This window comes from Melospiza melodia, chromosome 22 (genome assembly GCF_035770615.1).
Source record: "Melospiza melodia melodia isolate bMelMel2 chromosome 22, bMelMel2.pri, whole genome shotgun sequence".
NCBI classification, from domain to species: Eukaryota; Metazoa; Chordata; class Aves; order Passeriformes; family Passerellidae; genus Melospiza; species Melospiza melodia.
In genome coordinates, this window is record NC_086215.1 from 9,927,730 (window position 1) to 9,954,325 (window position 26,596).

The following is a 26,596-nucleotide window of genomic DNA, read 5'->3' on the forward strand; positions in this document are numbered from 1 at the left end:
GTGTGAATTCCGCCCGCTCTCCCCCTGCCTCCCCCCCGCCGCCGCTATAAGAGCGGCCGGCGCGGGCTGGGGGGAGCCACTGCGGCGGCTCCTCCTCGCTGGAAGCCCCGGCGCTTTTGGCTGCCCTTTGAAGTCGGAGAGGGAGAAGGAGGGAGGGAGCGTCTGGGGCCGCCGCTGCTCCGCTCCGCTCCGCGCCGCGCCGCCGCCGCCGCTCCCGCCCGGCCCCGGAGCATCGTCCTGCCCGGTCCCTCCGCCGCCAGGTACGGCCCGTTCTGTCCCACCCTGTCCCACCCTGTCCCACCCTGTCCCATCCTGTTCTGTCCCATCCCTTGCCCGCGGAGATGCAGCCCCGCATCCCCGCCCCGCATCCCCGCCCCGCATCTCCCTCCCGCCGCCCCGCTCCCGGCTCCGCGATGCTGCTCACGGCATCCACATCCCTCCCCCCATTTCTTAATTTTCTCTCCATTGAAGCACGCAGCCCCGCAGCCTGTGGGATAAACTCGGAGCGCGCTCTGGTATTGGCTTGGAGTCAGGAGTGTCTGGGAGCTTTAATGAGAACCAAGTGTAAGGCAAGGCTCAGCCACCTGTCCGCGGGATCCCCGGCCAAGCGCTCTGGGCTCCCATTAATCAATGGCTCTGCCTCTTGGAAAGTCTCTTTAGCGCGCTGCACCTCTCCCCCAGGGCGATTGCAGAGCGGATTTGGGGACCTGGAAGCCCTGTGGTAATTTTGTCTAAGCCAGACAGCAAAGCGGGGCTGGTGCTGCCGGCAATTCAGTGGTTTCAAAACCGCTACAAAAAGCTTTGCAAGGAGGGAAAAAAAAAAAACCAAACAAAAACGAGTAGGAGAGAAGCTCTTTATATTGCAGGTCTGCAGTCCTGCCCTCTCTCCCCAGGAGCAGCACCTCTCCCACCCCCCTGCTTCCCAAAGACACTGCCTAACTGCTTTTCAAGGGAAATTAGCTTAGGGGAGGATATTTTTTTTTTCTTTTTCCTCACAGACATGAGCTGCTTTGATTGCCTGGAAGCATGATTTCCTGAAACCTGCTCCTTTCTGGCTCTTGCAGGGAGGTTCACAATAAAACGTATTGTGGTTTTGAGCTGGGTTTTATTTAAGAAAATGCCATTCTGGGTTGGTCTCTTTCATGAGGCAGATGGAGAAAGAGATGAAAGGCTGACACTTGGGATAGCTCATTTCTGCTCTTTAATTGTGGGTCGTGTCTTTTCTATAAGGAAAGGAATCTTCCCTGGGAGCCGAGGGGAATTGGAGTGGAATAAATGAAAAAAGGAGGAATGATGCCTGCTAATTGAATTTTTTTGTTTTTGAAGCTTTTCATCTCATTCTTCCAGGAGCAGTCCTGTAAATGGGGATATTTAAATGCACTGCTTTTATAGATCCAGGAACACTTCTGGCTACTCACTGTGCTTCAGTGTAAGCCAGGCTCTGTTCCAAGGCAGCCTTGGAGCTGTGTCAGGTGCAGCCACTGGAAACCAGTGCAAAGTTGTGGTTTGACAGATAAAAACCCAGCTGGGAAGTGATCCTGTACCATGTTCATGCTGCTATTAATGAAATAAAACTTCAGGCTCAGGTCCCTGCTGGTCGGTGTCACCGAGCTGGAGCAGAGCTCAGGAACCCAGAGGTCTGGGGCTGGGTGGAAGGTGTGCTTAGTGCAGTGTTTGGTTGCTTTCTAGGATGAAGATATCCAAGTGGAGGTGGAGCAGCATCTCCATCAGTGCTCAGCTGCAGCTGAAAGGCACCCTGGCCCTTCTTCTCGTGGGCAATGTTGTCTTTGTCATAGCTCAGGTAAGGCTGTCGGGTTTTGGGGGCTCTCTGGGCTTTAAAATGCTCTGGTGTCTGGGATGGGAACCCCCTGGGCTGGCAGAGCTGCTCTGTGCATGCATCAGGTTCTCAAAATTGGTTAGGACTTCTGACTTGCCTTCACTCATCAGTCTGGGCTTAACCTAAGTTGTGCCTACCATGGCCAAGAGCATTCACAGTGCATTTCTAGGACTCTGAAGGGCCATGCCCTGCTCTTGGTGAGCCCCACTCCTTGCTCCCTGCAGTGGCTGAGCTTTCATTTGTTTTCCATGCAACATTTGCAGTTCCTCTGCCCTCTGATGCATGGTCAGGACAGGGGATGGGAGCTGGGGGTGTCAGGGACCCTCCTCAAGTGAGAAACCTGTGCTTGCAGAGAGAGCACACAGGGTCCTGCACCCTTCTGGCACCCCCTGGCACTCACTGACCTGCTCTGCTGCTGCAGAGGGGTTTTTCAAGGGTTTGTTGAAGCTTCCAGCGGAGCTTCCAGCTGCAGCTGGCTCTGCAGCTCCCTGAATTCTCTGTGGAGCCAGAGTCAGAGAGCACCGAGAGTCTCGCAGAGTTTAGGGCTGTTTGGGAGCTCGGTTTTGCCAACTGAGCGAAACAATGAGAATTTCCTTTCCTGAGGAATCCCAAATATTGCCACTTCATTCCAATTTTGTAATGAAAACACAATTGCAAGAATGCAGGGATGGAAACCTCAGGCTTGACCTCAGCTGGAGAAGGCAATGCCTGGGTCGAGTGGGGCAGGCTGGGAGGGGAGGGCTGCCCTCAGTGTCCCCACACGGGCTCTGGGGTTTGGATGTGACTCCTGCTTCTCCTGCTTCCCCTGTGCTCCGAGCAGGACCTGGCACAGACGTCCAACAGCCTGGAGGAAGGGTCAGATGTCACTGCTTACTGGTGGGGAGAGTGGACCAAGTGGACAGCGTGCACCAGGACCTGTGGGGGAGGCGTGAAATCCCAGGAGAGGCACTGCCTGAGGCAGAGGTACAGCCCCAGGGGCTGGGCAGGGGCTCTGCAGCAGCTGCCTGACCCCAGAGGTCACAAGCACTGATGGAAATGTGTCTGGGCAAAGCCTGCTGGGGCAGGAGGGGGTTTCCTGAGCTGTGGCTGGTGCACAGGGGCAGCAGGCACAGACTGAGCTTGTTCTCCAGGCCTTGGGGCACAGCAGCCCCTGGTGCAGGGCTGGTTGGGGACCCACTGGTTCCATCTGCTTTGTGCCTGGCTCTGCCCTCTCTGGGCAGCGTGGTTGCCAAAACCCCCTTTGTAAACCTTGTCCCCATGATACCTCCTGGAATAGTTGGTGATGCAGGTGACAAAACCACAGAGACCTTTGCTACCTGCTCCAGGGACAGATCTCTGTGTGGCTCTGCTCTGTGCACACTGACCTTATGGAGAGCAGATATATTTAAACAAGGGAAAATGATTTCTGCCCCCCATCTAACCACCATTTCCTTATTCAGAAGGAAGTCAGTGAGTGGGCTGGCTAATAAAACTTGCACTGGAACATCCAAGAGATACCAGCTCTGCAAAGTCCAAGTAAGGATATCCTTTGTCTTGTTGGGAAAGTCATGTGTGGCATTTCTGGGTCCCTTGGAGAGGGGACACCATTTGTCCTCAAGCTGTCACCCTCTTCCCTGTCCAAGCAGCTGGGGGTTCTCTTCTTTGGTGCCAGTTTCTGGGCTTTGGGCATTTTGCCATAAAAACCAGAGAGTGGCTCTGGCAACAACTCCCAGAGGGTTCCTGCAGTGGGGGGAGGAAGAGGAGGAAGAGGAGGAGGAGGAGGACATGGCCTGGCTGGGGAAGGTGATGGAAACACTCCTTGCAGCTGGTGCTGATGTGCCAGAAACCTTTCCCGCACTTTGTTTCCCTCAGGATGTTAATGTATCCCATTCTAGGAGTGCCCTGTGAACGGAAGGAGCTTCCGAGAGGAGCAGTGCTCGTCCTTTAACTCCCATGTGTACAATGGCAGAACCTATCAATGGAAACCTTTATATCCTGGTAACAAGACATTCTTTGTGTGTTTCATAATGCTCAGCCAAATATTTTGATAGTTATGATGCTACAGGCTGCAGGAAGGCTCCTCCTCTGCTGTTTTAAAGTGGTTTTTCAGAGGCATAATCAGCTGTCTCCCGAGCTCAACGGCTTGTTTGGCAGCTGCAGGGTAGCTTGAAAATTAAATAACAACATGAATTCATGTCTGTAGCCTGTGTTGGTCACAGCTCCCAGGGACCAGAGGCTGCAGGAGGATGTGGGAGCAGGAGATGTGAGGGCTGTGCTGGCAGGGTCAGTCGGGCTCACCATGACAAGTGTCCTTTGAGCCAGGGCCATTGCTGGCTGTGCTGTTTCAGTGACATTTGGTCTCTCCCACGCCCTCTGTGTGCTCTGTCAAATGTCACCGAGGTGCAGCTGGTCACTTTGGTCATCTGGGGTGAGCAAGAAGTGCAGAAACGACTTGGGACTCAGAAACTGAGCTCTTATTGAACTTTTATTGAACACTGAACTCCCATCAAAATCAGGCATTAAACACAAGCCATGGATGAGCTTTAGAGCTGCTGGGAAGGCAGGACCCTTCTTCCGAGGAGGCTCCTGAGCTCAGATTCTTCAGATCCATAAAAACAGAGATGGGATCAGATCCTTCTTCATTTCAGATTCATTTGAGTGTTTAAAAATAAAGGTGGGATCTCTTGCAAACTTTGTTTTAGGGGTCTGTACATACCCAAGAACAATTATCTTCATCAAATCAATTTCCCTCTGTACCAAGCCCCTGCCTCTCCAGCCTTTGCAGGGTCAGCAAGGCAGAACTTGGTCCATGAGCTATTTCTCCTTGGTGGCTTTTGTCCCTTGAAAGTGACAATTTCCTTAAACACATTTGCTGCTCAAGCTGACTCACCAGAGATGTTGCAGGAGTTGTTTTGTGTTTGAGCAGGAGTTCACGTGGCTCCTGGGGGATTTGCAGGGAATATTTTGACACTGATGCTGCCTTGCTTGGGTGTGCAGGCCAGTGGGTCTCTGATTGCTCAGGAGTTGGTGGAGACAAACACTTGGGGTTCTGATGCAAATATGATTTTGTCATCTGCTTCCTGTGGATATTATAAAATGTGGGATTGCTGTGCTGGTGGGTGCTGCCAGCCAGTTGTTGTCTGCAGAAAGCAAAGGGTGAATTAAGTCCATCTTGGGTAAATATTTATGGAAAAATTATAGATCATAAAATGCTCTGAGTTGCTATGGTTTTGAATATAGTCTTACAGCTGTATTTCCAACAATATATGTGTAAATTTAACTCGTATCAAGTGTTGCCAAGTGCACATGCATGTTTTTGTGTAATGTACTTGCACAAAGCAGTGCTGCTGCCTCAGTGCCTGCCCTGGGCTGGTGCTGGTGATGCCCCTGGACAGCAAAGGCTGTCACACTGTCCAAGGGCCATCTCCTGCCTGTCCTGAAACACAAGAGATGGCCACTTGTGAACTCTCACTGCTCTGCAGTTGTGCTGCTGTTGTTTAGCTTGGCAGAGATTCGCTGGCTTGGGTAGGATGAAAGTTGTGGTGTTTCTGCTGTTTTTGAATCTCTCTTTATATCCTTTCCCCTTAGATGACTATGTTCACATTTCTAGCAAGCCCTGTGACCTTCATTGCACCACCGTGGATGGTCAGAGACAGTTAATGGTTCAGGCCAGGGATGGAACATCCTGCAAATACACGGATTTCCGAGGGGTTTGCGTGTCTGGAAAATGTGAGGTTGTTAAACATTATAGCAAAAATCTCGTTAGTAGCATTCAGAGAATCGCAGTGGGTGCGACGTTTGCCTGACCCTCAGTGCTCTGTCTGTGCATTTTTTAGCCCATTGGCTGTGATGGCATTCTCTTCTCCACCCACACCTTGGATAAATGTGGAGTTTGCCAAGGAGATGGGAGCAGCTGCACCCACGTAACCGGCAGTTACCGGAAAGGAAATTCTCATCTTGGTAAGGCTTTGGGGATTGAGGGCTTGAGTTGAAAGGGCTGGGTTTAAAATTGACTTTTTTTTTTGGTAAATTGTTTTTAGGTCTTACCAACTGCCCAATTCAAGTTTTTCCCACGTGTTCTATGTGTGTTAATGTTGCTTGTTTGGGCAGAGAAAACCTTCTTTAAAAAAAACCAAAACAAAACAGGAAATTTGCGTGGTGTTTGTCAGAAACCAGAGGTCTCTGATGATGAGTGGTGCAAAAGGGTTATGCAAGAGGCTGGTATCTATTTTAGTCTTTTTTAGTCATTTAGCCAAAAACAAGACACTCATGACCCAGTAAGACTAGAAATAAACGACTTGTAATAACAGGAAGCAACAATAACTTGAAAGACCAGGATTTCAAAAATCAGTGTGATGTAAAGCAGCCGAACATACATGTCCTAAATATAACAATCTAATTCAGGAATTATGATTAATGCTCTCTGAGATGGAGCAAACTGCAGGAACTTCAGTGCTGTGGGAAGACTTGTCCTGTCCCACCTTTTGTCTGGTGCTAGGCAAAGGGGAGGCAGAGGAGAAAGCAGCTCCCATCTCCTGCTGGGGTTTTGGGAAGGCTGGCTAACACAGGGATCAGGAACCACACAACAGCTTCTCTAGCTAATAAAACCATCTGTATTTTCTTATATCAGTTTAGATAAACATGATATTTGTGCATGTAAGAACTGAATCCTTTTCCCCCTTGGATGTGTTTTTCCTCCATAAACCAAGACACAATTCACACATTTTTCTTCTCTATCACCGATAAGCTCCTGTTTGCAGCCTAAAACACGAAGGGTTGGGGCTTTTAAATCCATTAAAAACGTGGGTCCAGGCCAGGGTGTTGGCTAGCTTGCAGCTCTGCCTGAGGAGGGCTTGGTTCAGATCACTGGTCACAAAGATCCTCTGGTTAATCCGTAGGCTATTCCCTGGTCACGCACATTCCCGCCGGAGCGAGGGATATCCAGATAGTGGAACGGAAAAAGTCTGCAGATGTTCTGGGTGTGTATAACCTCTTGGTACTTCCCTAGGATGCATGCCTATGCTGGTTAATGCTTTTTCCAATGCAGAGCTGGATGTAGTTTTGTCATAGAATCACAGAATATCCTGAGTTGGAAGGGACCCACAGGGATCAGCGAGTCTGTTTGCTGCAGACATGAGTTAAATCCACAGGCAATGTAAATCCATCCATGTTGTCCAAGCCAGGGTTTTGCTCCTCTCTGCAGTCTGAGCACCTGGGCTGTGTTTGTCAACAATTTGATTGCTTTAAAGCAGAAAATGTTGGTGAATATGATTTCAGCAGGGTGTGACAGATGCCCTAATGCTGGATCACAGATGGCCAAGTGACTTCACCTCTCTGGTGATCCCCTCAACCTTTCCCTGCCTGGGGAATGTGCAATGACAACAGCACCAAGGGGATGTGACCTGCGTGTGGCCTTGCTGAAGTGTTGGTGACCACACACCCATCTCACGGGGGAGGCGACAGTGTGGAAAAATCCAGACTTGCCAAAGAGAAGCACATTTGCTGCCTCAGAGGCTCGCGCCTCTGGAAGGTGGCTGTCACTTCCCTGGAATTGTTCAAGGCCAGGCAGGATGGGATTTTGAGCAGCAGTGGAAGATGTCCTGGCCCATGACAGGATGAGATGAGCTCCAAGGTCCCTTCCAGTGCAAACCATTCTAGGAAGATTCTATGGATGAAAAAGGCTTGATGAGGTTACCAGTTTCTGGGCTAGCTCAGGGGGCATCAGTGGCATCTTGGGCCACTGTGGGCTGGTGCCAAGGGGGTGACAGGATCCAGGGCCGAGTGTCAGCCACATTCCCAGGGGTTTGCAATGTGGAGGGACATGTGGCCCAGAAACTCTGAGCACATCCCCACATGGCGAATGCTGCAAACAAGTGGCCAATGCATTGCCATGTAGGAGAATCTCTTTTTTTTATTGCTGTGGCAGTGATTTTACCCCCTGAACACACCAGGGGCTGCATCCAGAGCTTTGCATGTGACAGCACTGAGTGTTCTCTCTCCTTTGAAGCTGTGGCTGATGAAGCTGGGTACTATTTCTTCAATGGGAACTATAAAGTGGACAGCCCAAAGAACTTCAACATTGCAGGCACGGTGTTCAAGTACCGCCGGCCCATGGACGTGTACGAGACTGGCATCGAGTACATTGTTGCCCAGGGACCCACAAATCAAGGGCTGAACATAATGGTGAGCTTTGACTTCTCTTCTCATGATGGGAAAGAGAAAATCCGCCTTGGATTGAGGAAGGGGTGAGCATGGGAGCAGAGTCCTGGCATGGTTTCACATGAGGAGGGGATGGGAGCAGTGATTCTGGCCAGTTCCTTACCCAACCTTATTTTATTTGTGTCAGAGCTCTTGGATTCAGGCGGGGCTGTCAGTGGTGAATGTGGGCTTGGTAACTCCTCTCTGCAGGGAGAAGATGCCTCAGGCACTGTGAGGGGATTTCTCCTCTGTTCCTTGGCATTTTTATCCAAGTTACCTGGCAGGAAAAGCAAAAATAAGAAACTGGGCCAGAGAGCTTAGACAAGTGCATAAACCTTAAACCCCAATTCTCTCTCGAAAGCAAACCATGTAAAACCAGGTATTTGGAGAAAAGTCCCTCAATTTTCTTCTGGGCAGCCAGCCAGAGCCCAACTCCTGACATCTTCCATGGAGCCCCAGGCTCCTCTGGAAGGGGAAGGGATGGTTGCTTGGGTGTTTAAAAAGCATTAGACCACTATGAGGCTGCCTCAGCTGGGAGTCCCCAGCCCCAGTGGGGTGTAGCTGCTGCAGGGGAGGGTGTGCTCTTTATAAAGTCACAAAAGTGGCTTTGCAAGTGATGGTCTTGTGAAGTTGCTGCCCCGAGCCTCTGGTCACTCAGTGGCCAAGGAGGAAGTGTGATCTGGGGCTCCTGGGGTTAATTCCCATTGGCAACACTGCCAAATAACCCTTCGAAAATGGTGCAGGGCTCCAGCAGGAAGAAGCTGGCACTGTGAAGGAAAACACTCTGGAAACAGCAAAATTGATGCTCCCCAAGTGTCAGGTCCAAGATGAATCCCATGCTTTGCCTGCCACAAATCTCCTGCACCCCCTAACAACTCGATTTCTTTGCTAGGTCTGGAATCAAAATGGCAAGAACCCATCCATCACGTTTGAATACACTCTGCTGAGGAAGCCACACTCAAAGAACCTGCAGCCCATCTTCTACACCTTCTCCGAGTCGGAGAGCGAGGAGAGCCGCGAGTTCAACGGGGACGTGCCACTGGGCTTCATCCAGCACAATGCAACCTATTTTGGGAAAATCTCCAGTGAAAGGATAGACTTGGAGAACCAGGTGTTTGGAAGGCAGGACACGGAGGAAGATTTAAACTTGAGCAAAGGTCAGGAAACCAATGAGGTCTATGAAAGAGCAGAAACAATTGACTGTGAGCCAAAACTGAAGGGCAAACAACCCCAAGGTAAGGAGGAGACTTGGGCCTCACTGTTCTGCTTCTCAGAGCTCTTGTTGAGAAATGCTCTGTTTCTACCTCTGGTGGTTCTGCTGGTTTGTGTTTTGGAAACCTCGGAAAGTTCTTTAAAACATCTCTGCTCACAAATCCTCTTTGCCCTTCAGATTCTGGTTTCTGGTGAGGGTGTGTGGGGGTGGACACTGGGTGAGACCTCCCCGCTGGTGCCCTGCTGTGCTTTGCCTCATGCCAAGGACAGGAGGGAGCCCTGGGTGCACAAAACTCCCCATCACAACATCTCCCATCACCTCCCACCCCTCCAAAACCCCCATTTGAGTCCCTCGGGCATCCCACCCCCAAATTGCCTGGAGTGCCTTCCCAGCATGGCTGCATGGGCTGTGGGGCCATGGGAGCACCTTCCTTTCACCTCTGCTATTGCTTTGGGCAGTGCTGGCGGGTGCTGAGCTCCCCTCTGGCCACACCATAGCAGGATAAGCCCCCCCAAAGCTGCACACCCTTGGGAACCCCATGAGACCCCCCTGCCCTGCCTCTGTCCCCCCGTGTGGCTGCTCAGGCTCTGGCGTGTCCCCGCTGCTCCGGGCTGCTTCTCCCTCCCAGCCTCGATGCATTTTGTGGTTGTCACTGTGGTTTCCCCCCTGTTGGCTCCAATCTAGATTCAAACGTAACCAGGTCTACTTACCAGACAGACCATGACGACAGAGAGCCCGAGGCCAGGCTCAGCTCCAGGGAGTTCCTTCTGGAGAACGCCATCACGGACAAGCTGCTGGGCAAGACCTCGGACTCCAAGGAGCTGCTGCTCAACGTCACCATGAACAGCATCTTCGCCCAGGGAGACCCAACCAACTCGGTGGGGTCACCCCTTGACAGCCTCTACGTGGACTATGAGGACAGCGATGGCCTCGTCACCTACTCGGTGAACAGCACCTTCATGGAGCTGAGCAATGGCAAAGCCACCAACACCTCTGCAGAGACGCCCTTCTCCAACGCCACCGTCACCATGAGCAGCCCCCAGGGGAACAGAACCCACAAAGCAAGGTAGGAGATGTGCCTTTCGTTAATAAATCCAATTTATTGATGTTCTTGACTTGCAAAAGCTCTGTGCTCAATGCATGGTTTCCATCCCTTTGGAAGCAGGAGGTAAGTGGGGGTGGGATGGTGGAAATGTTCTGTTGGGAGTTCATCTGCAAGGAAGGGCCAGAGGTTTGGGAGCAGGAAGGCATGAGAAGGTTTAAGCAAGAGGAAATCTTGATGTCCCCCTCATTGGCCATGCTGAAGTCCATGCTGATGTTTGTCAGATGGGGCCTTGCTCTCTGCTGTCACAGCTTCTTGTCAGAGCCACAGCCATGAGGAAGCCTCTTCCTTTTGCCTTCTCTTGACATCCTGCTCCCATTCCCCAGCCCCTTCCTCCGAGTTCTGATGCAGCAGAAGTTGGTCCTGGCCCCTTTTCACCCACCCTGTTCAGTGCCACCTATGATCCTCCTCACTTGGGATGGCAGGAATATGCTTCCAGCAGCTCCCAGGTGTGGCCCTGCCACCAGGAGCTCCACTGTAGGTCCAGGAACAGCCTGGATTTGTTGCCTCAGCTCAGGGAGTCACAGCTTGGATAGGAATAGCCAAAGCTCTGCAGTAGCAGCTCATTGTACTGGGACCATCACCTCAGAATCCTTTAGATGGCTGGTTTGAGCGGAAGTGGGGAGGTAAAGAAAGGCCTAATGGAGCTTTAGCAGCAGGTTTTGCTCTGGGGAAGGGTGGAAGGAAGTCTGGGGGTAGGTGCTGATCCCCAAGCCTGTGTCTGTCAGCTTTTGAGATATCCCAGGGCTCTCTGGGGAGCAGCCTTGATTCCCAGCCCAGAACTCATTCCCAGTGTGACCACATGGGGACTGAGATGGGGACAGTGCCCACAGCAGCAATTAGCCCTCCTTCATGGTCAGCCACCCATGGTCAGCTTGAACTGACTCTGGGGCTTTGGGAATATCCAGGTCCCAGAACCAGGTGTGGATTTGGGTCCCACTGTGCATCCCCACGGCACCCCAGCCTCCTGTCAGCCTCCTCCTGGACCTGTAAAACACAGGATAAGATGCTGAGCTGGAGGAGATGCAAAGCCCTGAGCAGAGGCTCCCTCTGGGTAGAGTTAGCTGGATTCACCCACAGCTTCCACTACGTTATGCTAAAGACACTCGTGCTGAAGAAAATGGCCATGCAGCCAGATGGATCAACAAACTTCTTAATGATAAGAACATGAAAACCTTGCCAAGGGCTTGAATCTATCATCTCTCCTCGTGCCTTGGCTTGGGAGTGCTGCCTTCAGCTGCCAAAGCAAGCATTTCATCCTCTCTGACAGAGAGGGCAGAGCCCTCAGCTCCCCTTACCCTGCCCTGGGGACTGCCCATCACACACCCTGCGTCCCCTCAGCTGCCCCCCTGCACCCCAAAACTCTGCCCCAGCAGCTGTGAGATGGGGGCAATTCTTCCCTACCTCCTGGGAGTACAGGGAGCTTGGCTTTTACAGGGCAATCACAGAACACTGGGGCTCCAGTGCAGTTTTTGGGTGCTAAAAAGCTCCTTGCACTGTCCCTGGCTGCCCAGCTATTGATAACAGTGATTTAAACCCCTTCAGGAATGTCACCCAGCACTGACAACAGTTTTCCACCCGTTCTTCCCTTGGTTTTGTTCCACAGTGTCCCCTCTTCTCTCTCTGGAACAAAATACAAACTTTACAGATCAAAATATTGACCAGTTTTGCACCAGCCAAAATGCTGAGAGATGCTCAGGACCTTTCAACAGGAGCCACGAGTTTGCCCCTTTGCTTAGAAACAAAAACCAAAATAAAACACAGGAATGAGAGCCAGGGGCTGTGGATGATGATCCGTGGTGGTTTTGTGTGCATTTGTCAGGGTTATCCCTCTGCTGTGGGAGCTGTTTTGGGAAAAGGGGCAGCGCAGAACTCAGTGAAGGGTGAGGGAATGGTGCTAATTTTTGGTGCTGTATCTTGCTTGAAAAGCTGATTAAAAGCTCGAGAAGCAAATGTGTGACTTTATTATGTAGCTCATAATCAAGAGGAAAATTGAAAGAAAAGAGAAAATGCCCCCAGTTTTGTTGGACAATGGGCTGCTGTCTGCATTGAGAGAAGAAAAAAATGACAGTTTTGTCTTTGCTGGAAATGAGCTGCCCTGTGCCCAAATGTCGGATTCCTCTGGAAAGATCTTGTCCCTGGGACCTTGACATGCATAGAAGCTCTTTATTTGGGATCACATACACTGAAGGGACACTGTTGAAAGATTTACTGTCCTCAGATGTGGGATAAAGCTTATTTTGAAGATTTTATCCTTTTAAAGACAGAGGAGTCCTGGTCATAGGATAACTTGGTGTTTACTTTGGTGCCTCAGAGATCAGGGGATAGACTGGAGGATCTGGGTAATATTTCCAGGCAAATTAAAGCACAAAAAGCAGATGTTGACTATGTTTTAACAAATTTGTGAGCCCTCTCCTGGCTGGGTGGCAGCTGGTGACACAGGCCAGGGATCAGGAGCTGGTGTGGGTCCCCAGGCAGAGCTGCTGTAGCAGATAAACACTATTTATAGTGAGCTGAGATTGTTATTTTTCCACTAAAAAAAAAATTTAAAAAATAGTCACATTCATTTCAGTTCCATTTCAAGTGCAGGAAGCAACCATTTGCCAAACTGACAGAGGCAAAATCAACAGGGAAAATGAGATTGTTGTTGTTTTTAATCCTTCTGGAGGCTCAGTGCTGGCGGTGGAAGGAGGGTGGGTCGGAAAGGAAACGGCTGGATTCTCAACAGTGTCCTTTGAAAGGTTGATTTGATAGGCTGGACTTCAACTTTTTCTTACAAACAACTAAATAAGGCAATTTCAGAGCTTCTGCTGCCTAGAAATCATACAAGCTGCATATCCTGCCAGGCCAGAGACAACTGGATGTGAGGATACAACCTTGTACACTATTCCAGTGTAGCTGTTCCAAGGGTTTGGACCAAGGTATGAGAACAGAACCGAAGCCTTTTGTTGTAAAGGTGCAGTATCCCTGAGGTGTTCCCCCCTCCCAGCACGGGGAGCAGCTGCAATTCTTGCTTGGATAAATGTTTTTTCTCACACCGGGCTGACTCTGTTACTCCTCTCCCCGTGGCATTTTGTGTTTGAGCACAGCTTGGAGCTGGAGAGATGCAAATTCCCCGCTTGACATCCAGCAAAATAAATCAGGCCAAAAAACAGAGTGGCAAAATCAGTGGGCTTTGAGGGGAGAGCTCAGAAACTCCTGTGCTGGCTTTTGGAGATTGGAGCAGCCAAAATCTCTGCTGCACTGAGCAGCACGAGTGGGTTTGCCCAGCCCTGGAGACACAAGGGAGGAGATACTGCACCTTTAGTCACTGTGGGCCAAGGGCCAGGTGTATTTGAGCAGAAAAATGCAAACTTTTGTTAAATTCTGAACTGTTTCTACTTGTGGGTATTTTTATCCCATTCTCTCTATTTCTAGACAGTGGAAGCTCTGCCTCTAACCGGGCTGGGGATTCTACTTGGGGCTCAGGACAGGTATGTTGTGAAACTAAAAAAAATTAAAAATTGATTCAAACAAACGAACCTCCCAAAAAATCAGAACAACCAAACCCAACCAAAGCCAAACCAAGCACATCCCCTCCCAAACCCAAACCCAACCGAACTGCAGCCAGATGTGTGTGTCTGTCATGGGCTGTCACTGCTTGCCTTGTAAATGCCTTTTCTTTGTTTTGTTTTTTTCTTTCTTTTCTCTTTTTTTTTTTTTTTGTTTTGTTTTGTTTTGTTTGCTTATTGCTAGAAACAGATTGAAGTTGTTAAGAAAGGGCCAAGGTGTGAGTGCTGCTGACATGTACAGGTGGAAGCTTTCCTCCCACGAGCCCTGCAGCTCTACATGCACCACAGGTAGTTATGAGAAGCAGCCAAATTCTGCACAGCCTGCTGAAATCACCTGGTGTGTGAGTCCATTTTATGTCTGTCAGGGATGGGAAGGAGCTGGTGGTGTTTAGGGGATCTCATGGGTTCTGCTTTAGCACGACCCCAGCTCTGCTGTGCCTGGGTGCAAAGGTGGGGAGAGGAGCTGGGGGCTGAGCATGCAAACCCCACTGAGCTCTCAGGTGTGTTGGGGACCAGGAGGTGATGCCCAATGTGTCCATCATCCCTCCAAACACCCTCCCTCTGGGAAGCTCTGAGCACTGCCTTCACTTCCCAACACTTTGTGTCCCCCCTGGGGCTCAGCAGGATCCCCAATCCTGTCCTGAGCCTCCTTTTTTTCCCCCTTCCTCACCTTTTTGACAGCTTCAAGGGGTTTGAAAAGCTCAGCTGCTTCCCTGCAGAGAGAAATTTTAAAGATTGTTCAGCTCTGGCAGGAAACACAATAGCATTTGGCTTTTTGATTATGTTTTGTTTCTCCCACTCCTTCTACCCTGGAGCCTGAGCTCGGCTGCGAGGGTGTAAATCTGGAACAGTGACAGAGATGCCAGGGATATCAAAACTGAGCCTCTATTCTTCAGGCAGAAATTCCCTCTTTTTGCATTAATTCCTCTCTTTTTGCCCCTTGAAAAGCTTCAAGGCACCCGATCTCCTCCCTCACGCCTTGGTTAGGGGGTCCTGTCGATCCCTTGGGATGAATCAGGCGTGTGGGTTGTGCACTTGTCTGTGCTGCCCCTGAAATTATCCAGAGCCTGCAGTGCTTCTGGAATTAAAAAGAGGGAAAGGAGTGGGAGAGAGGAGTTTACAATCTCAGGGACATCTCTTAAAAGATCAAATGCAAGGATTTTACATTTTAAGCATTTGCACTGGTCCAGCAGTCTCGTGCCTGCAGCAGGAGCTTTGCGAGCCTTCCCTTTCCCCAGGATCCTGTCATCCACATGTTCTGGGACATTTTTGACTTCTTTGATCCCCTCTGAACAAATTTCTCCCTTGGCTGGGCCAGCCTGCTCTGCCCTGGTTTGCAGCAAGCCAAGAGAGGTTTAACTCAAATTTCTCCTTCCTCGCTGCCTTTTCTCACTGACATATCGCAGAGAGGCAAGGCCATGTCAAGAGCTGTAGATCTTTTTTTAGTTTCATGTAAACCATATGTTCTCCAGAGCTGCAATTCTTGTTACCTGTAGCCAGAGCAGCCTCCTGGTCCCCAGCCAGGTCCCAGAATGGACTTCCCAACATTTACTCTGGCACGGGAGGCTGTGGGGGAAAAGGTCTCGCTCTGATGGCACCAGCTCAGCTGCCTTGGAGGGGGAGCAGGAGGGGCAGCACTTTCCTTGCCAAATCCCCAGGATCCCTGCCTTGGCCTGGAGCTCTGGATGCACCTGGGGAGCACCTGGTGCAAAGGGAGGGGTGGAATGCCCAGGGGGAGTGAGGGATGGAGTGGGTTTGGGGACTGTTTGCTGTCGCCTCCACCCACCACCCTGTCTGCCGAGCAGACTCGTGGTCCTGAGTATTTCCTATAAAAATGTGTTAGTCATGTATTGGTTTTGGTGGCAAGCCCTGGCAGGGGTGGCCATGCCATGCCCTCCTCTGAGCTGGCCAAACTCAACCACACTGCTCAGATTGGTGGGGTGGCCACTGTGATATTCCCTCCCAGCAGCACCCATCCCATGGGACAGGAACTCCAGCTTCCTGCTTCCCACAGGGAGGGAGTTTTGAGAAATGCAGCTAAAACCAGAAAAACAACAACAAAATAGTTTGGATGTGCAGCTCACCAAGCACTCTGCTCTGTGTGTGTGTGTTCTCTCTGAGCCCAGGAGTGATGTCCACCTATGCCATGTGTGTTCGCTATGATGGGATCGAGGTGGACGATGCCTACTGCGATGCCATGACCCGGCCCGAGCCCATCCATGAGTTCTGTGCTGGGAGAGAGTGCCAGCCAAGGTACTGCCTGCACAGGGCACTCCTGCAGCCTCTGTGTTTCCTCTGCCCTGGTTGTATTTTGGGGGAAGGTTGCTGTGGATTTGGGGGGCAGCAGGGATGGCCCACAGCACCCCCATCCCTCCTCCCTTAATTCCATCTGGGAGGCAGCAAGAGTTTCCTCCTGAGAGCTTTAGCTCAAGCTACCCAAGCTCTCCATAAATCCTGGCAGAGTTGGCATCTCTTTTTGGTGTCATTTTTTAAAACAAGCATTAGGGTACCTTTTGTGCTTAGATTCTCCCACTAATCTTTCCTAAAGTTGTCCCTCCTTATGGCTGTGCTGCTCCAGCTTCAGGGGCTTGCACTGTGAGGGAGAAGAGCTGCTCTGTGATTTACCAGTGACTTCAACTGGGGAGCACTGGGAGCTCATGGGGCAGCCACCAGCACTTGGGCAGACAGGAAGATGCTTGGGCTGCCAAGGCTTTTCAAAGAAAAAAATGTTAATTTTGGGTGATCTGGATGGGGAAGTCCTTTGTTTCATTTCCCTCCTGAAGTTAGGTGCCACCTCTAAATGACGTCTCCAAATGTGTGACATCTCCCTAGGGCTGCCTGGACCCCCAGATGGGGTGTGAGGCCTGGGGGCAGCTGGGGCTCTCCTGCTTGGAGAACAGCAGTTGCCCACCTCCAGAGGAGCTGGGAATTCTGATCCGTTCACAATTAGCTCATTCTTTAATTGCTGTAATATTCCTGTACTGTACAAAACTTGACCTTTTATGATTTTTCCCTGGATTGCAAGCTGTTCCTGTCTTGTCAGGACAGAGGTGGCAGAGGACAGTAAAGGACAGGCAGTGCTTGGAGCAGATCCCAGCTCCTCCAGCCTGTCACTTGTGCTCAGCAGAGTCAGACTGATGGTGGGACACGAATTGTGTCCCACTGGGGCTTGGGCAGCTCTGTGTGACATTACTGCTGGCATCTGCAGGGTGATGGATGCCGTGTCCTCCCCGTACTTCAGCTGAGCAGACAAAAAGAGGAGGTCAAACACGGGCAAAAAGCCTGACAGACAAATGTGCCGGCAGAGCCTGTGGTGACAAACGCTCACTTGTCATTGAGGACACTGGGCCAGGCCCTGCTGTGCCGCCCTGCCTCCTGACAAGCTGGTTTCAGCGTCAGGCATGAGCTGGGGGCTGTGGGGTGAGCCCAACATATGTTGATGCTTCCCATCCCTTGGGAACAGCTCTCAGGAGTTGGCAGCCTGGCTGCAGCTCACTCCTCCCTTGATGCTGTTGAGTCAGGGATGGAATGAAAGACTTCAGTCTTCAGAAGGTGAATCAGAAGGCAATTTAATGAAAGCAGCAGGTCTTTTTATAATGTGGCTCGCTAAGGTGAGACTTGATTGGTCCCAAAGTGAAAACCTCTCACACTATTGGTGAGCTATGAACAGCACACTCCGGAGAACCACATCTTTAAACAACGGTTATAGAAAGAGAGAGAAAAATGTTTTAATTCTTTTCTCTAAGTTTCCCACAGCTTCCCAGGATTTTCCTGGGACAGCTATGTCTCTCTCTGCTCAGAGGATATGTGATTACACACTCCCTGCAGCCAGGGCTGCTGTGGGCTGCTCCATGGGGTGATGGGCTCTGTTCTCTGCCCAGGTGTGTGGGATTCACATTTTCTGAATCTGAGAGAAGCAGAGAAAAGAATGATACTGCCACAATATAATAAAGTAATTAATTAGTAATTCTGATATCCATGGAGTCCTCCTCGTCATTCCTCCCTGCCATGGAGGTCACCGCTTTCCCATGCCTTTCTGTTGGAGAAGATCACCTTCCCATGCCTTCCCATGCCTTCCCATGCCTTCCCATGCTCTCCCATGCTTTCCTCCGCAGGTGGGAGACGAGCAGCTGGAGCGAGTGCTCGCGGACGTGCGGTGAGGGGTACCAGTTCCGCATCGTGCGCTGCTGGAAGATGATCTCGCCAGGCTTCGACAGCTCCGTCTACAGCGACCTGTGCGAGGCGGCCGACATCGCCCGGCCCGACGAGCGCAAGGTCTGCAAGAACCCGGCCTGTGGGCCCCAGTGGGAGATGTCCGAGTGGTCAGAGGTGAGTCCAGCGCCTGAGCCTGGCCTTCGCTCCCTTTTCCAATTTATCCTGATGCTTTGTGATTCCTGATGATTTTTTTTAGGTCGCTGCGTGGCCTAAAAAAGAGGCTAGATAGAGTTAAAGAATAAAGTAGGGATTTATTAGGAGGCCTCAATGGATCCACCTAGGCTCAGCCAGGGCTGCACCCAAGATGAACCAAAATGGTCCCAAAATGCTCAACTGGTCACGAAGTCTCTCACTTTTATAAGCTCTGCTCCGTTTGCATATTGGAATTAATTGTGATTCCTGATGTTTTGTGATGCCTTGTGGTTCCTTCTTTGCTTTGTGATGCTTTGTGATCCTTGTGCTGCTCTTCTAGGTCACCATGCGACCTAAAAAAGAGGCTGGACAGAGCTTAAGAATAAAGTAGGGATTTATTAGGAGGCCTCAATGGGCAGCACAAGAGCCCAGCCAGGGCTACATCCAAGATGAACCAAAATGGTCCCAAAATGAACCCAAGATGAACCAAAATGGTCCCAAAATGCACGACCGCTCATGGGGTCTCTCACTTTTATCAGTTCTGCTCCATTTGCATAATGGAGTTAATTGTCAAATTACAGCTTTAGGTTATGCAGTCTCATCCTTCTTGTTTTTCTCTCTCCAGCCCACGTTTTTTGTGCTCTTGGGCTGAGATTTGGATCATTTGTCCTTGGTCCCCAGCTGGAGCAGGAATTGTTTTGTCTCCCTGCTCTGTGCACAGAGCCCACCATGCCCTAATATGAAGCTCAGAACTACACACCAAGGCAGTACAGAATCTGAAAAATATAAAAGCTAAACCCTGAGGCATCAATCCTCATCCATAACCATCCACAGCCAGGATACACTGCCTGCAGTAATGCACGTGGATCAATGTGCATCAATATTTTTCCCCTTAAAATGAAGGCCTGGCTCCTGTTTAGGATGGGAGGCCATTGGTCACTCACAGGTAGGGCAGGAGCCCATGGCTCAGATCTCCCTATCAGTATTTCCTTGGCAGCCTCTTCAAACCCAACGTGCTGGGAAGGTGATCCCATCTCACACATAAATTACACCCCTATAAACATCCCTTCCTCACCTCCTTTGCACCACATGCAGAATAAAACCTTTCTCTAGCTGTGCATTAAACCAGTCCCCAAAGCCTCTGGGAGATGCTTTGGGGAGGGTTCCAGCTCACTGGTTTCCTTGGGAAAACCTGTGGAGAGGGTTTGTGCCCCTGAATCCCTTTCCAGGCACGGACAGTGCTCCAGCACATCCCTTACAAACACAAACCCATGGAAATACCCAAACCAGTGCTGCTTCCTCGGGGTGCCTCTTCTCAAATCAAGCACAGGCCTGATCTAAGCAGGAGCAGATGAGCTCTGAGCCGAGCTGTCCGTGGGTGCCAACCTGCCCCATGGTTTGCATCACGAGGAATATGACTCTTCCTCCTGGGCAGCTCCCAAAAACTCGTCTTAGTCATAATTTAAACATCTCCATTCCCCTGCAAGCTGGTGTGCATCATTTCCCTGGAGCTGACAGAGGGGCTGGTGCATTCCCTGGTGGTGCAGGATGTTTTGACTTTCCCAGCTGGTAGAGAGGAGCTCCCTGAGCACGTGCTGGAGCGTTATTTTGTCCAGCATAGCAAATGAGTGGTTTATTTTACAGAAATGTGTATTCTCCTCCAGCATTTGTCAGGGACAGATTGCTTGAGACAGTGCTGGAGTAGATTGTTCTTAGCCAGCAGCAAAGCTAATCTCCTTTGGATCCCATCAGAGATGGGGTGCCAAGTTGGCTGGGGAAATAGGCATTAAAAAAAGCACATTTCAGGGCTCTGAGGATTAACATCTCGGCACGGTGCGTCTGGGCCCTGTGCTGTTGACACTTTTCCCTGCTTTACGTTATGCATGGAGCAAATGTAATGTGTATGTGAGACTGTAGTAACTCAAATCCAGTTCTAAATAATGTCACTGGGCTGCGCGGTGCCAAATTTATCCACAGCACAAAAATCTCAGTTGTGCAGTCAGGAGGGGGAAAGCATTCTCCAAAGAGGGGGAAAGGAGCTGGCTGTTCCTGGGAAGGAGGCGAGGGAGATCTCACCCTGTCTCCAAGTGATAGCTAAAGCTGCTCAGCTCTGAGCAGACCCTCCTGGAGCCTTTCCCCCCTTCTGGCATCACCTGCTGGAGAGCACAGCACCTGGGCAGGACACAGCTGGGGCTGCGGAGGGGGTTTGGGGGAGTCATTTGTGCATTTCCAGCGTGCGCTTTTAAACTGGGAATATGGGAAAAACCCCATCCCCGAGCCGGCAGCTGCCGTGGTGCCGGCAGCCCCGGTGATGTCGCTGTCCCCTCCGGCAGTGCCCGGCGCGCTGCGGGGAGCGGAGCGTGGTGACAAGGGACATCCGCTGCTCGGAGGAGGAGAAGCTCTGCGATGCCAGCGCCCGGCCCCTGGCCGAGAAGAACTGCACGGGGCCACCGTGTGACCGGCAGTGGACAGTGTCCGACTGGGGACCGGTGAGACCCCGCCGTGGCCGTCGTGTCCCACCGCAGGCTGGCTTGTCCCTGCTGCTCCTGGGGGTTTTGGGGTTGGGCTCATCAAACAAACCTGCACTTGGGTCCCAACAAACCTGCAGGCAGCCTGTGCTGGGAGCTGGCCTCAAATAATTCCACTGTTTTGGGTCTCTCGGGTCACCTCCGTCAGCGCTGTCACCCTGAGCTGCCCTGGCTCGGGCACTGGGGGTGATCCAGCATCCCAGTGGATCCTGTTCCTTCCCCTGGGCTTCTGCCTTGTGCCACCCTGGCTCGGGCACTGGGGGTGATCCAGCATCCCAGTGGATCCTGTTCCTTCCCCTGGGCTTCTGCCTTGTGCCACCCTGGCTCGGGCACTGGGGGTGATCCAGCATCCCAGTGGATCCTGTTCCTTCCCCTGGGCTCCTGCCTTGTGGGGGATGTGGTACAGCAGGGGTTAAACCCTGAGAGACCTGGCTGAGGGCCTTAGTGGGTGTCAAAATCCTCTTGTCTGTCCGCTGTACAGCATTCCTTGGCAATGCTGATGCTCCATGCCCAGAAATTGAACATTTTAACTTTTTCCCCTTTTTTATTTTCCATTTCCCCCTTTCTGTTTCCCCTTTCTCCCTTTTACCTTTTCTCTTTCCTCCTTTCTTCCCTTTCCCTATTTTTCTTTCCTCCTTATTTTCTATTCTCTTTCCCTCGCTCTTTTTTTTTTCCTCTCCCCCTGGCTTTTTCCCTTCCTGCACAATTCTGCTCCAAAGACCCCCTCCATCCCAAGCTATTTTTACCCAGGTTTTGATACATTCACATCAGCTAAAAATAAGTGGTTTCCATGGCAGCAGCAGTGCTAGGAAACACCGAGAGCCTCTGCAAGAGCAACCACGGAAGCACGGGGAGCACCGGCTGCTCCGGGCACTGGGGGCTGGATTTTTCCTGCCACTTCCTTGGTCCCCTTTGTCACTTTGGGAGCCACTGTGGGGTTCCCTGCTCATGGTGCTTCCCCTTTTTCCTGCCCTGAGATATGCTGGGTGCTGTAGCACAGGTTGCCCAGAGAAATTGTGGATATCCCATCCCAAGAATAAACCTCTCCTTTTCCAAACCCCTGGACAGGGTTTGGAAAAACCTGAGATAGCAGAAGATATCCCTGCCCGTGATAGGGTGTTGGAACAAGATTATTTTTAAGGTGCTTCCCAACCCAAACCAGTCTGGGATTCCATGATGATGGAATCTCTATTGGGGGATCTGCTGACCATCCTTGTGGCTGTTTAAAGCCAAAAAACCTCTGTAAAATTTGGGGGAGGTGGGTGTGAGGAGGCAGCTGGGCCCTGTGGGGGCCTTGTCCCTGTTCTGAGGGCCCTGTCCTTGCTCTGGGGCCCCTGTCCCTGCTCTGGGGGCCCTGTCCCTGTGTGTCTCTGCTCTGGGGGCCCTGTCCCTGCTGTGAGGGTTCTGTCCCTGCTGTGAGGGTTCTGTCCCTGCTGTGGGGGTTCTGTCCCCGCTGTGGGAGCCCTGTCCCTGCTGTGAGGGTTCTGTCCCTGCTGTGGGGGCCCTGTCCCTGCTGTGAGGGTTCTGTCCCTGCTGTGGGGGCCCTGTCCCTGTGTGTCTCTGCTCTGGGGGCCCTGTCCCTGCTGTGAGGGTTCTGTCCCTGCTGTGGGAGCTCTGTCCCTGCTGTGGGGGTTCTGTCCCCGCTGTGGGAGCCCTGTCCCTGCTGTGAGGGTTCTGTCCCTGCTGTGGGGGCCCTGTCCCCGCTGTGGGAGCCCTGTCTCTTCTCTGGGCCCGCTCAGGGGGGTTCCCTGGCACTGAGTGCCCGCTGTGGTTGCAGTGCAGCGGCGGCTGCGGGCAGGGCAGGATGATCCGGCACGTGTACTGCAAAACCAGCGACGGGCGCGTGGTGCCCGAGTCCCAGTGCAACCTGGACACCAAACCCCTGGCCATCCACCCCTGTGGGGACAAGAACTGCCCCTCACACTGGCTGGCCCAGGACTGGGAGCGGGTAAGTGCAGATCCTGTGCTTTGGGGTGCCCTGGAGGGGTCAGGATGGGGTGTGCAGCTCTCAAGGGGCCCTGCTCATGACCCCACAGTGCAACACGACGTGTGGCCGGGGTGTGAAGAAGAGGATCGTGCTCTGCCTGGAGATTGTCAATGGCAAGATCAAGACCCGCAGCCCCTCTGACTGTGACGTGGCCAAGAAGCCCGTGGAGGAGAGCACGTGCTTCGAGAGGCCCTGCTTCAAGTGGTACACCACCCCCTGGTCTGAGGTGAGCAGAGAGGGGGCCCCAGGGCTGTGCTGCCCCATCCCTTTGCACCAAGGGTCCCTCTGCCTGCAGAACCCCCAGGAGATGGGTGAGTCCCTGCAGGATGTGGTCCCTGAGGGTGTTTTTGCTGCATGGTGCAGCTGGGGCTGTCTGTGCTCAGGGAGGACAGGATTGAGAGGGGCTGTTTGAGGCCAGCTGTAGCTTTATTTTTTCTTTATTTTTCCCCTCGTGCCTGGAAGTGTGGATTGGAGCCCACAGGGTGGCTGGCCAGGGGATGCAGAATTTGGAGATTCTCCATCACCCTGCACAACCCAAAAGGCAGCCAGGCTCCAATGGGCTTCCTGCAAGCCCTCCTGGATGCAACCTCCCTGATCTGAGCTCCAGGAGCCTCATTTTTAGTCTTGCAAACCCTATAATTAACCAAAACCAAAGCCCTGCTGTAATCCCAGCTCCATGAGGCATCCAAAGGGCAGCAGGCAGTGAGTGTTGGGCGCAGCAGTGGCTCCACATTCTCCATGGATGCAGAGAGACCCCACAACCTCACTCCTGGTGCTCTGGGGGCTTCCATGGCCATCCATGTCCTACAGAGCATCACCTGGACAGGGACAGCTCATTTGTGGTCCCTTGTGAAGAGCAGCAGGAGGAGGGAGGGTGTCAGAACCAGAGGATGGGACCACATCCACCTCCCCTGGGCAGAAGCTGGCAGCAAAGACAGAGCAAGGGGACAGCGGCATGGCACTGGGATGTGACATTCTCCTCCTGCCCTAACATCTCCAGTGAGCAGGTTCTGGCTCAGAACAGTCCCCTGGCATGGCAGGGTCTTGCCTCACCCTTTCTCTCTGTCCCCCAGTGCACAAAAACCTGCGGGATTGGCGTGAGGATGCGGGATGTGAAGTGCTACCAGGGCAAGGACATCGTGCGGGGCTGCGACCCGCTGGTGAAGCCAGTGGGCAAACAGACCTGTGACCTGCAGCCCTGCCCCACAGAGCCCCCAGGTGAGCCCCACAGCCTTGGTTTGCCATGGATCCCTCCAGCAGCACTGCCCCATTTGGATAATGATCCCAGGGAGGATGTCAGGGACAGCTCTCCCTCTGTGCCCAAGCAATGCACAGGCTCCTTCTGGAGATAAATTAAGAGGAGAGCTCAGAAGAATCATGTTCTGACCTGAAGATAAAAGGTGCCTTTGGAGAGCTGATTTGGGTGCTGCTTCTGTAAGATTCCAGCTACAGCTGAGGAAGTTCTGTCTGTGCCATTATTTTAATGATTTTTGGTCTTCGGGTGTCCTGTGGGATTTGTAACTATCTCGTTATCTGGCTCGTCTGCTGGCTCAGAGTCCCTGTGATCTTTAGCAAACACACAGTTCTAATCCTTTAATAGGATTTGGGAATAAGGACAGTGTGGGAGAAAAGCATGAAAATGGGTGACACATTTGGGGCCAGCTCCTGGCTCAGCTCTGGGTGCTCTCAGCTGTCCATTCCCTTGAGATACATGGAGCTTGGGAGTTGCCTCGTGGCCACCTTGCCCTGAGAGCAACCTGGTTTCATGCATCCTATGGATTTCAAGCAAAAAATACGTATATAAAAGTATAAGTCCTATGGGTTTGAAGCAAAATATTGCACTGAAGGAGTTGGGAGAGTGCTGAGGCAGCCTCATCCCTTTCTCCAGCATCTCACTTCCCCCTAACTCTGGGTGTGGCACTGCTGGATTCCCATTCCCTTTCTCAAATAGCTTCCTTGGGATAGAAATTGTGAATTTCAGGGGAAACCCTTGACCTGGGGACAACTCAGTGCCTTGGTGGCTCCAGCAGTCCCTGGGCAGCTCTGTTTTACAGCAAGGACATTGAGCTTCAGGGCTGGGACCAAGTGAGACTCCCCAAGGTGTCAGGTGGGAAGGAACAGCTCAACCTGCTCATGCCTTTGGCCAGGCTGACAATGACATTTCTGGAGAAGCTCCATGGTGCTTTCCAGGGGACGTCAGGGAGGTGGCAGCCACAGCTGGGCTGATGTTGTTGCTCATCAGCCCATGGTGTTTAAAGCTGTGTAGGGTGGAAAATGACCTCATGAGCTCACAATTGTTTATTTTCTTCTTCTTTTCCGTGCCATGCCTTGAGACATGGCACCCTGGGACACAGGGTACTAGTCTGCTCACACCTGCCAGCAGCCACGAGACAGTGGCACCAAAAGTGGCACAAATAAAGCTCCAGCAACATTTTAATTCAGGCTGGGAACAGCAGGAGAGACATAAATTAAGGGAGAAATCCTACCCTGACCACCTACTCTCCAAGTGCTTTAACAAAGGTCAAACCAAAAACCAGCCACCCCAGCCCCAAATTACTTCAGCAACTGAGAAAAATCAAATGTATCTGTCAGGGATTTAACCTGTGACCCCTGTGCCATATTTCCAGGCACTTAATGTCCTGCTAAAGTGTATTTTTTTCTCCCTGCAGATGACAGCTGCCAGGACCAGGCAGGAACCAACTGTGCCTTGGCCATCAAGGTGAACCTGTGCAGCCACTGGTACTACAGCAAAGCCTGCTGCCGCTCCTGCCGTGCCCCCCACTCCTAGGGCAGGGCTGCCTGAGCCAGGGCTCCTCCTTCCCCTGCCCTCACAGCCCAGACACTGCTGACAAGGATGCTCTTGGCCTGGTTTGTGTGTCCCCACCGAGGCAGGACTCCTCTCCTGGCCGCTGGACGTTGGGAGCCCCCCGGGGTCAGAGCTGTACAGAAATCTTGTATATTTGATTCCCCTCCCCAAAATCCAGCTACACCCAAGGTCTTGTCCTGTTTCTTCCCTCGGTGCAAGGTTGGGGTTGGCGAGGGGAAGGTGTGAACTCTGGGAAGTGCAAGTTTCCCTTCCCAAAATGGGCTTGGTGGTGCCTCTCTCCTGATTTATCCTGAGGCTCTCCTTAGCTGAATTAATGGAGAAGCTGTTTGTTAAATAAACTCAAGCCCTTTTTTGTAATATGTAGGTGTATACTTTTTCAGAGAATTTTATCTTATAATCAAATGTTAGTTTCATAGTCCTTACAACCCCTCCCTGATGCTGACATATTGTATATAATATGGAAACATAACTGCACTTTATATCACAAAAAAGACGTGCTCTTTTTTAATATATTTGTTTACAGACAGTGAACTTTATCCATATAATCATTAATTTGTACTCATATGTATATTTTAATAAAGTTGTCATATTTATGGTGGTATTTTGTTTTATTCTCCAGTTTGTAGTGGAGTGCTGGGAGCACTGGAATTGGGGCTGGGGATTTGCTGGTGCCCAGAGGAGGCAGAGCAGCTTTAAATCAGGAGAATCACAGCTACTTGGACAGTGATGGAAGGAAAAGTCCCAACAGTGGGGGGATTTTGGGACTTTTGGGGGCCCTTTGGGGTTCTGTGGCTTTAGAAGCTGCAGCCCTGAAGCTCCTCAGGAGTTTGGGAACAGAGAGATTTCTCATAGTGACAGCAAGAAAAGGGCTTTTCTGAGCTCCCAAGGGGTTATTGCTCTGTGTTTTTACTGTGTGACCCCCCCAGACACTGAGCCAAAGCTCTTTAGCATCCCCCAAAGTTCTCTGTGCACCTCAAGTGCTGCTGCAACCCTCCCTCAGCATCAGGGAGCTCCTGAGCCCTTTGCA

At 51.7% G+C, this 26,596-nt stretch overlaps 1 protein-coding gene across 5 annotated transcripts; it reads left to right on the forward strand.

The window, feature by feature from the left end:
- ADAMTSL2 (ADAMTS like 2) lies at window positions 1-26,170 on the forward strand. 5 transcript variants are annotated; one of them, XM_063174857.1, is made up of 19 exons: window positions 1-260; window positions 1,690-1,801; window positions 2,658-2,800; window positions 3,277-3,352; window positions 3,712-3,814; window positions 5,405-5,550; window positions 5,653-5,776; window positions 6,715-6,795; window positions 7,824-7,999; window positions 8,907-9,249; window positions 9,912-10,293; window positions 14,065-14,168; window positions 16,007-16,133; window positions 17,996-18,209; window positions 20,561-20,716; window positions 22,533-22,703; window positions 22,792-22,968; window positions 23,816-23,960; window positions 25,412-26,170. In XM_063174857.1, exons 2-19 carry the CDS (start codon window positions 1,691-1,693, stop codon window positions 25,528-25,530), a joined length of 2,898 nt encoding a protein of 965 aa, XP_063030927.1. In that variant the 5' UTR covers window positions 1-260; window position 1,690; the 3' UTR covers window positions 25,531-26,170. The 5 variants fall into 5 exon arrangements, with proteins under 5 accessions (XP_063030927.1, XP_063030928.1, XP_063030929.1 ...); XM_063174858.1 differs by having other exon boundaries at window positions 9,945-10,293; XM_063174859.1 differs by having other exon boundaries at window positions 2-260; window positions 8,907-9,171.
- The last annotated feature ends 426 nt before the right edge of the window (window positions 26,171-26,596 follow it).

What these genes read in the sequence shown, in the direction of transcription:
- ADAMTSL2 (XM_063174857.1), top strand. Translation starts at nt 1,691, where the DNA reads ATGAAGATATCCAAGTGGAGGTGGAGCAGCATCTCCATCAGTGCTCAG. An exon ending in ATGGAAACCTTTATATCCTG is followed by an intron (nt 3,815 to 5,404) that starts GTAACAAGACAT and finishes CTTTCCCCTTAG; the next exon opens with ATGACTATGTTCACATTTCT. An exon ending in TGGCCCAGGACTGGGAGCGG is followed by an intron (nt 22,704 to 22,791) that starts GTAAGTGCAGAT and finishes ATGACCCCACAG; the next exon opens with TGCAACACGACGTGTGGCCG.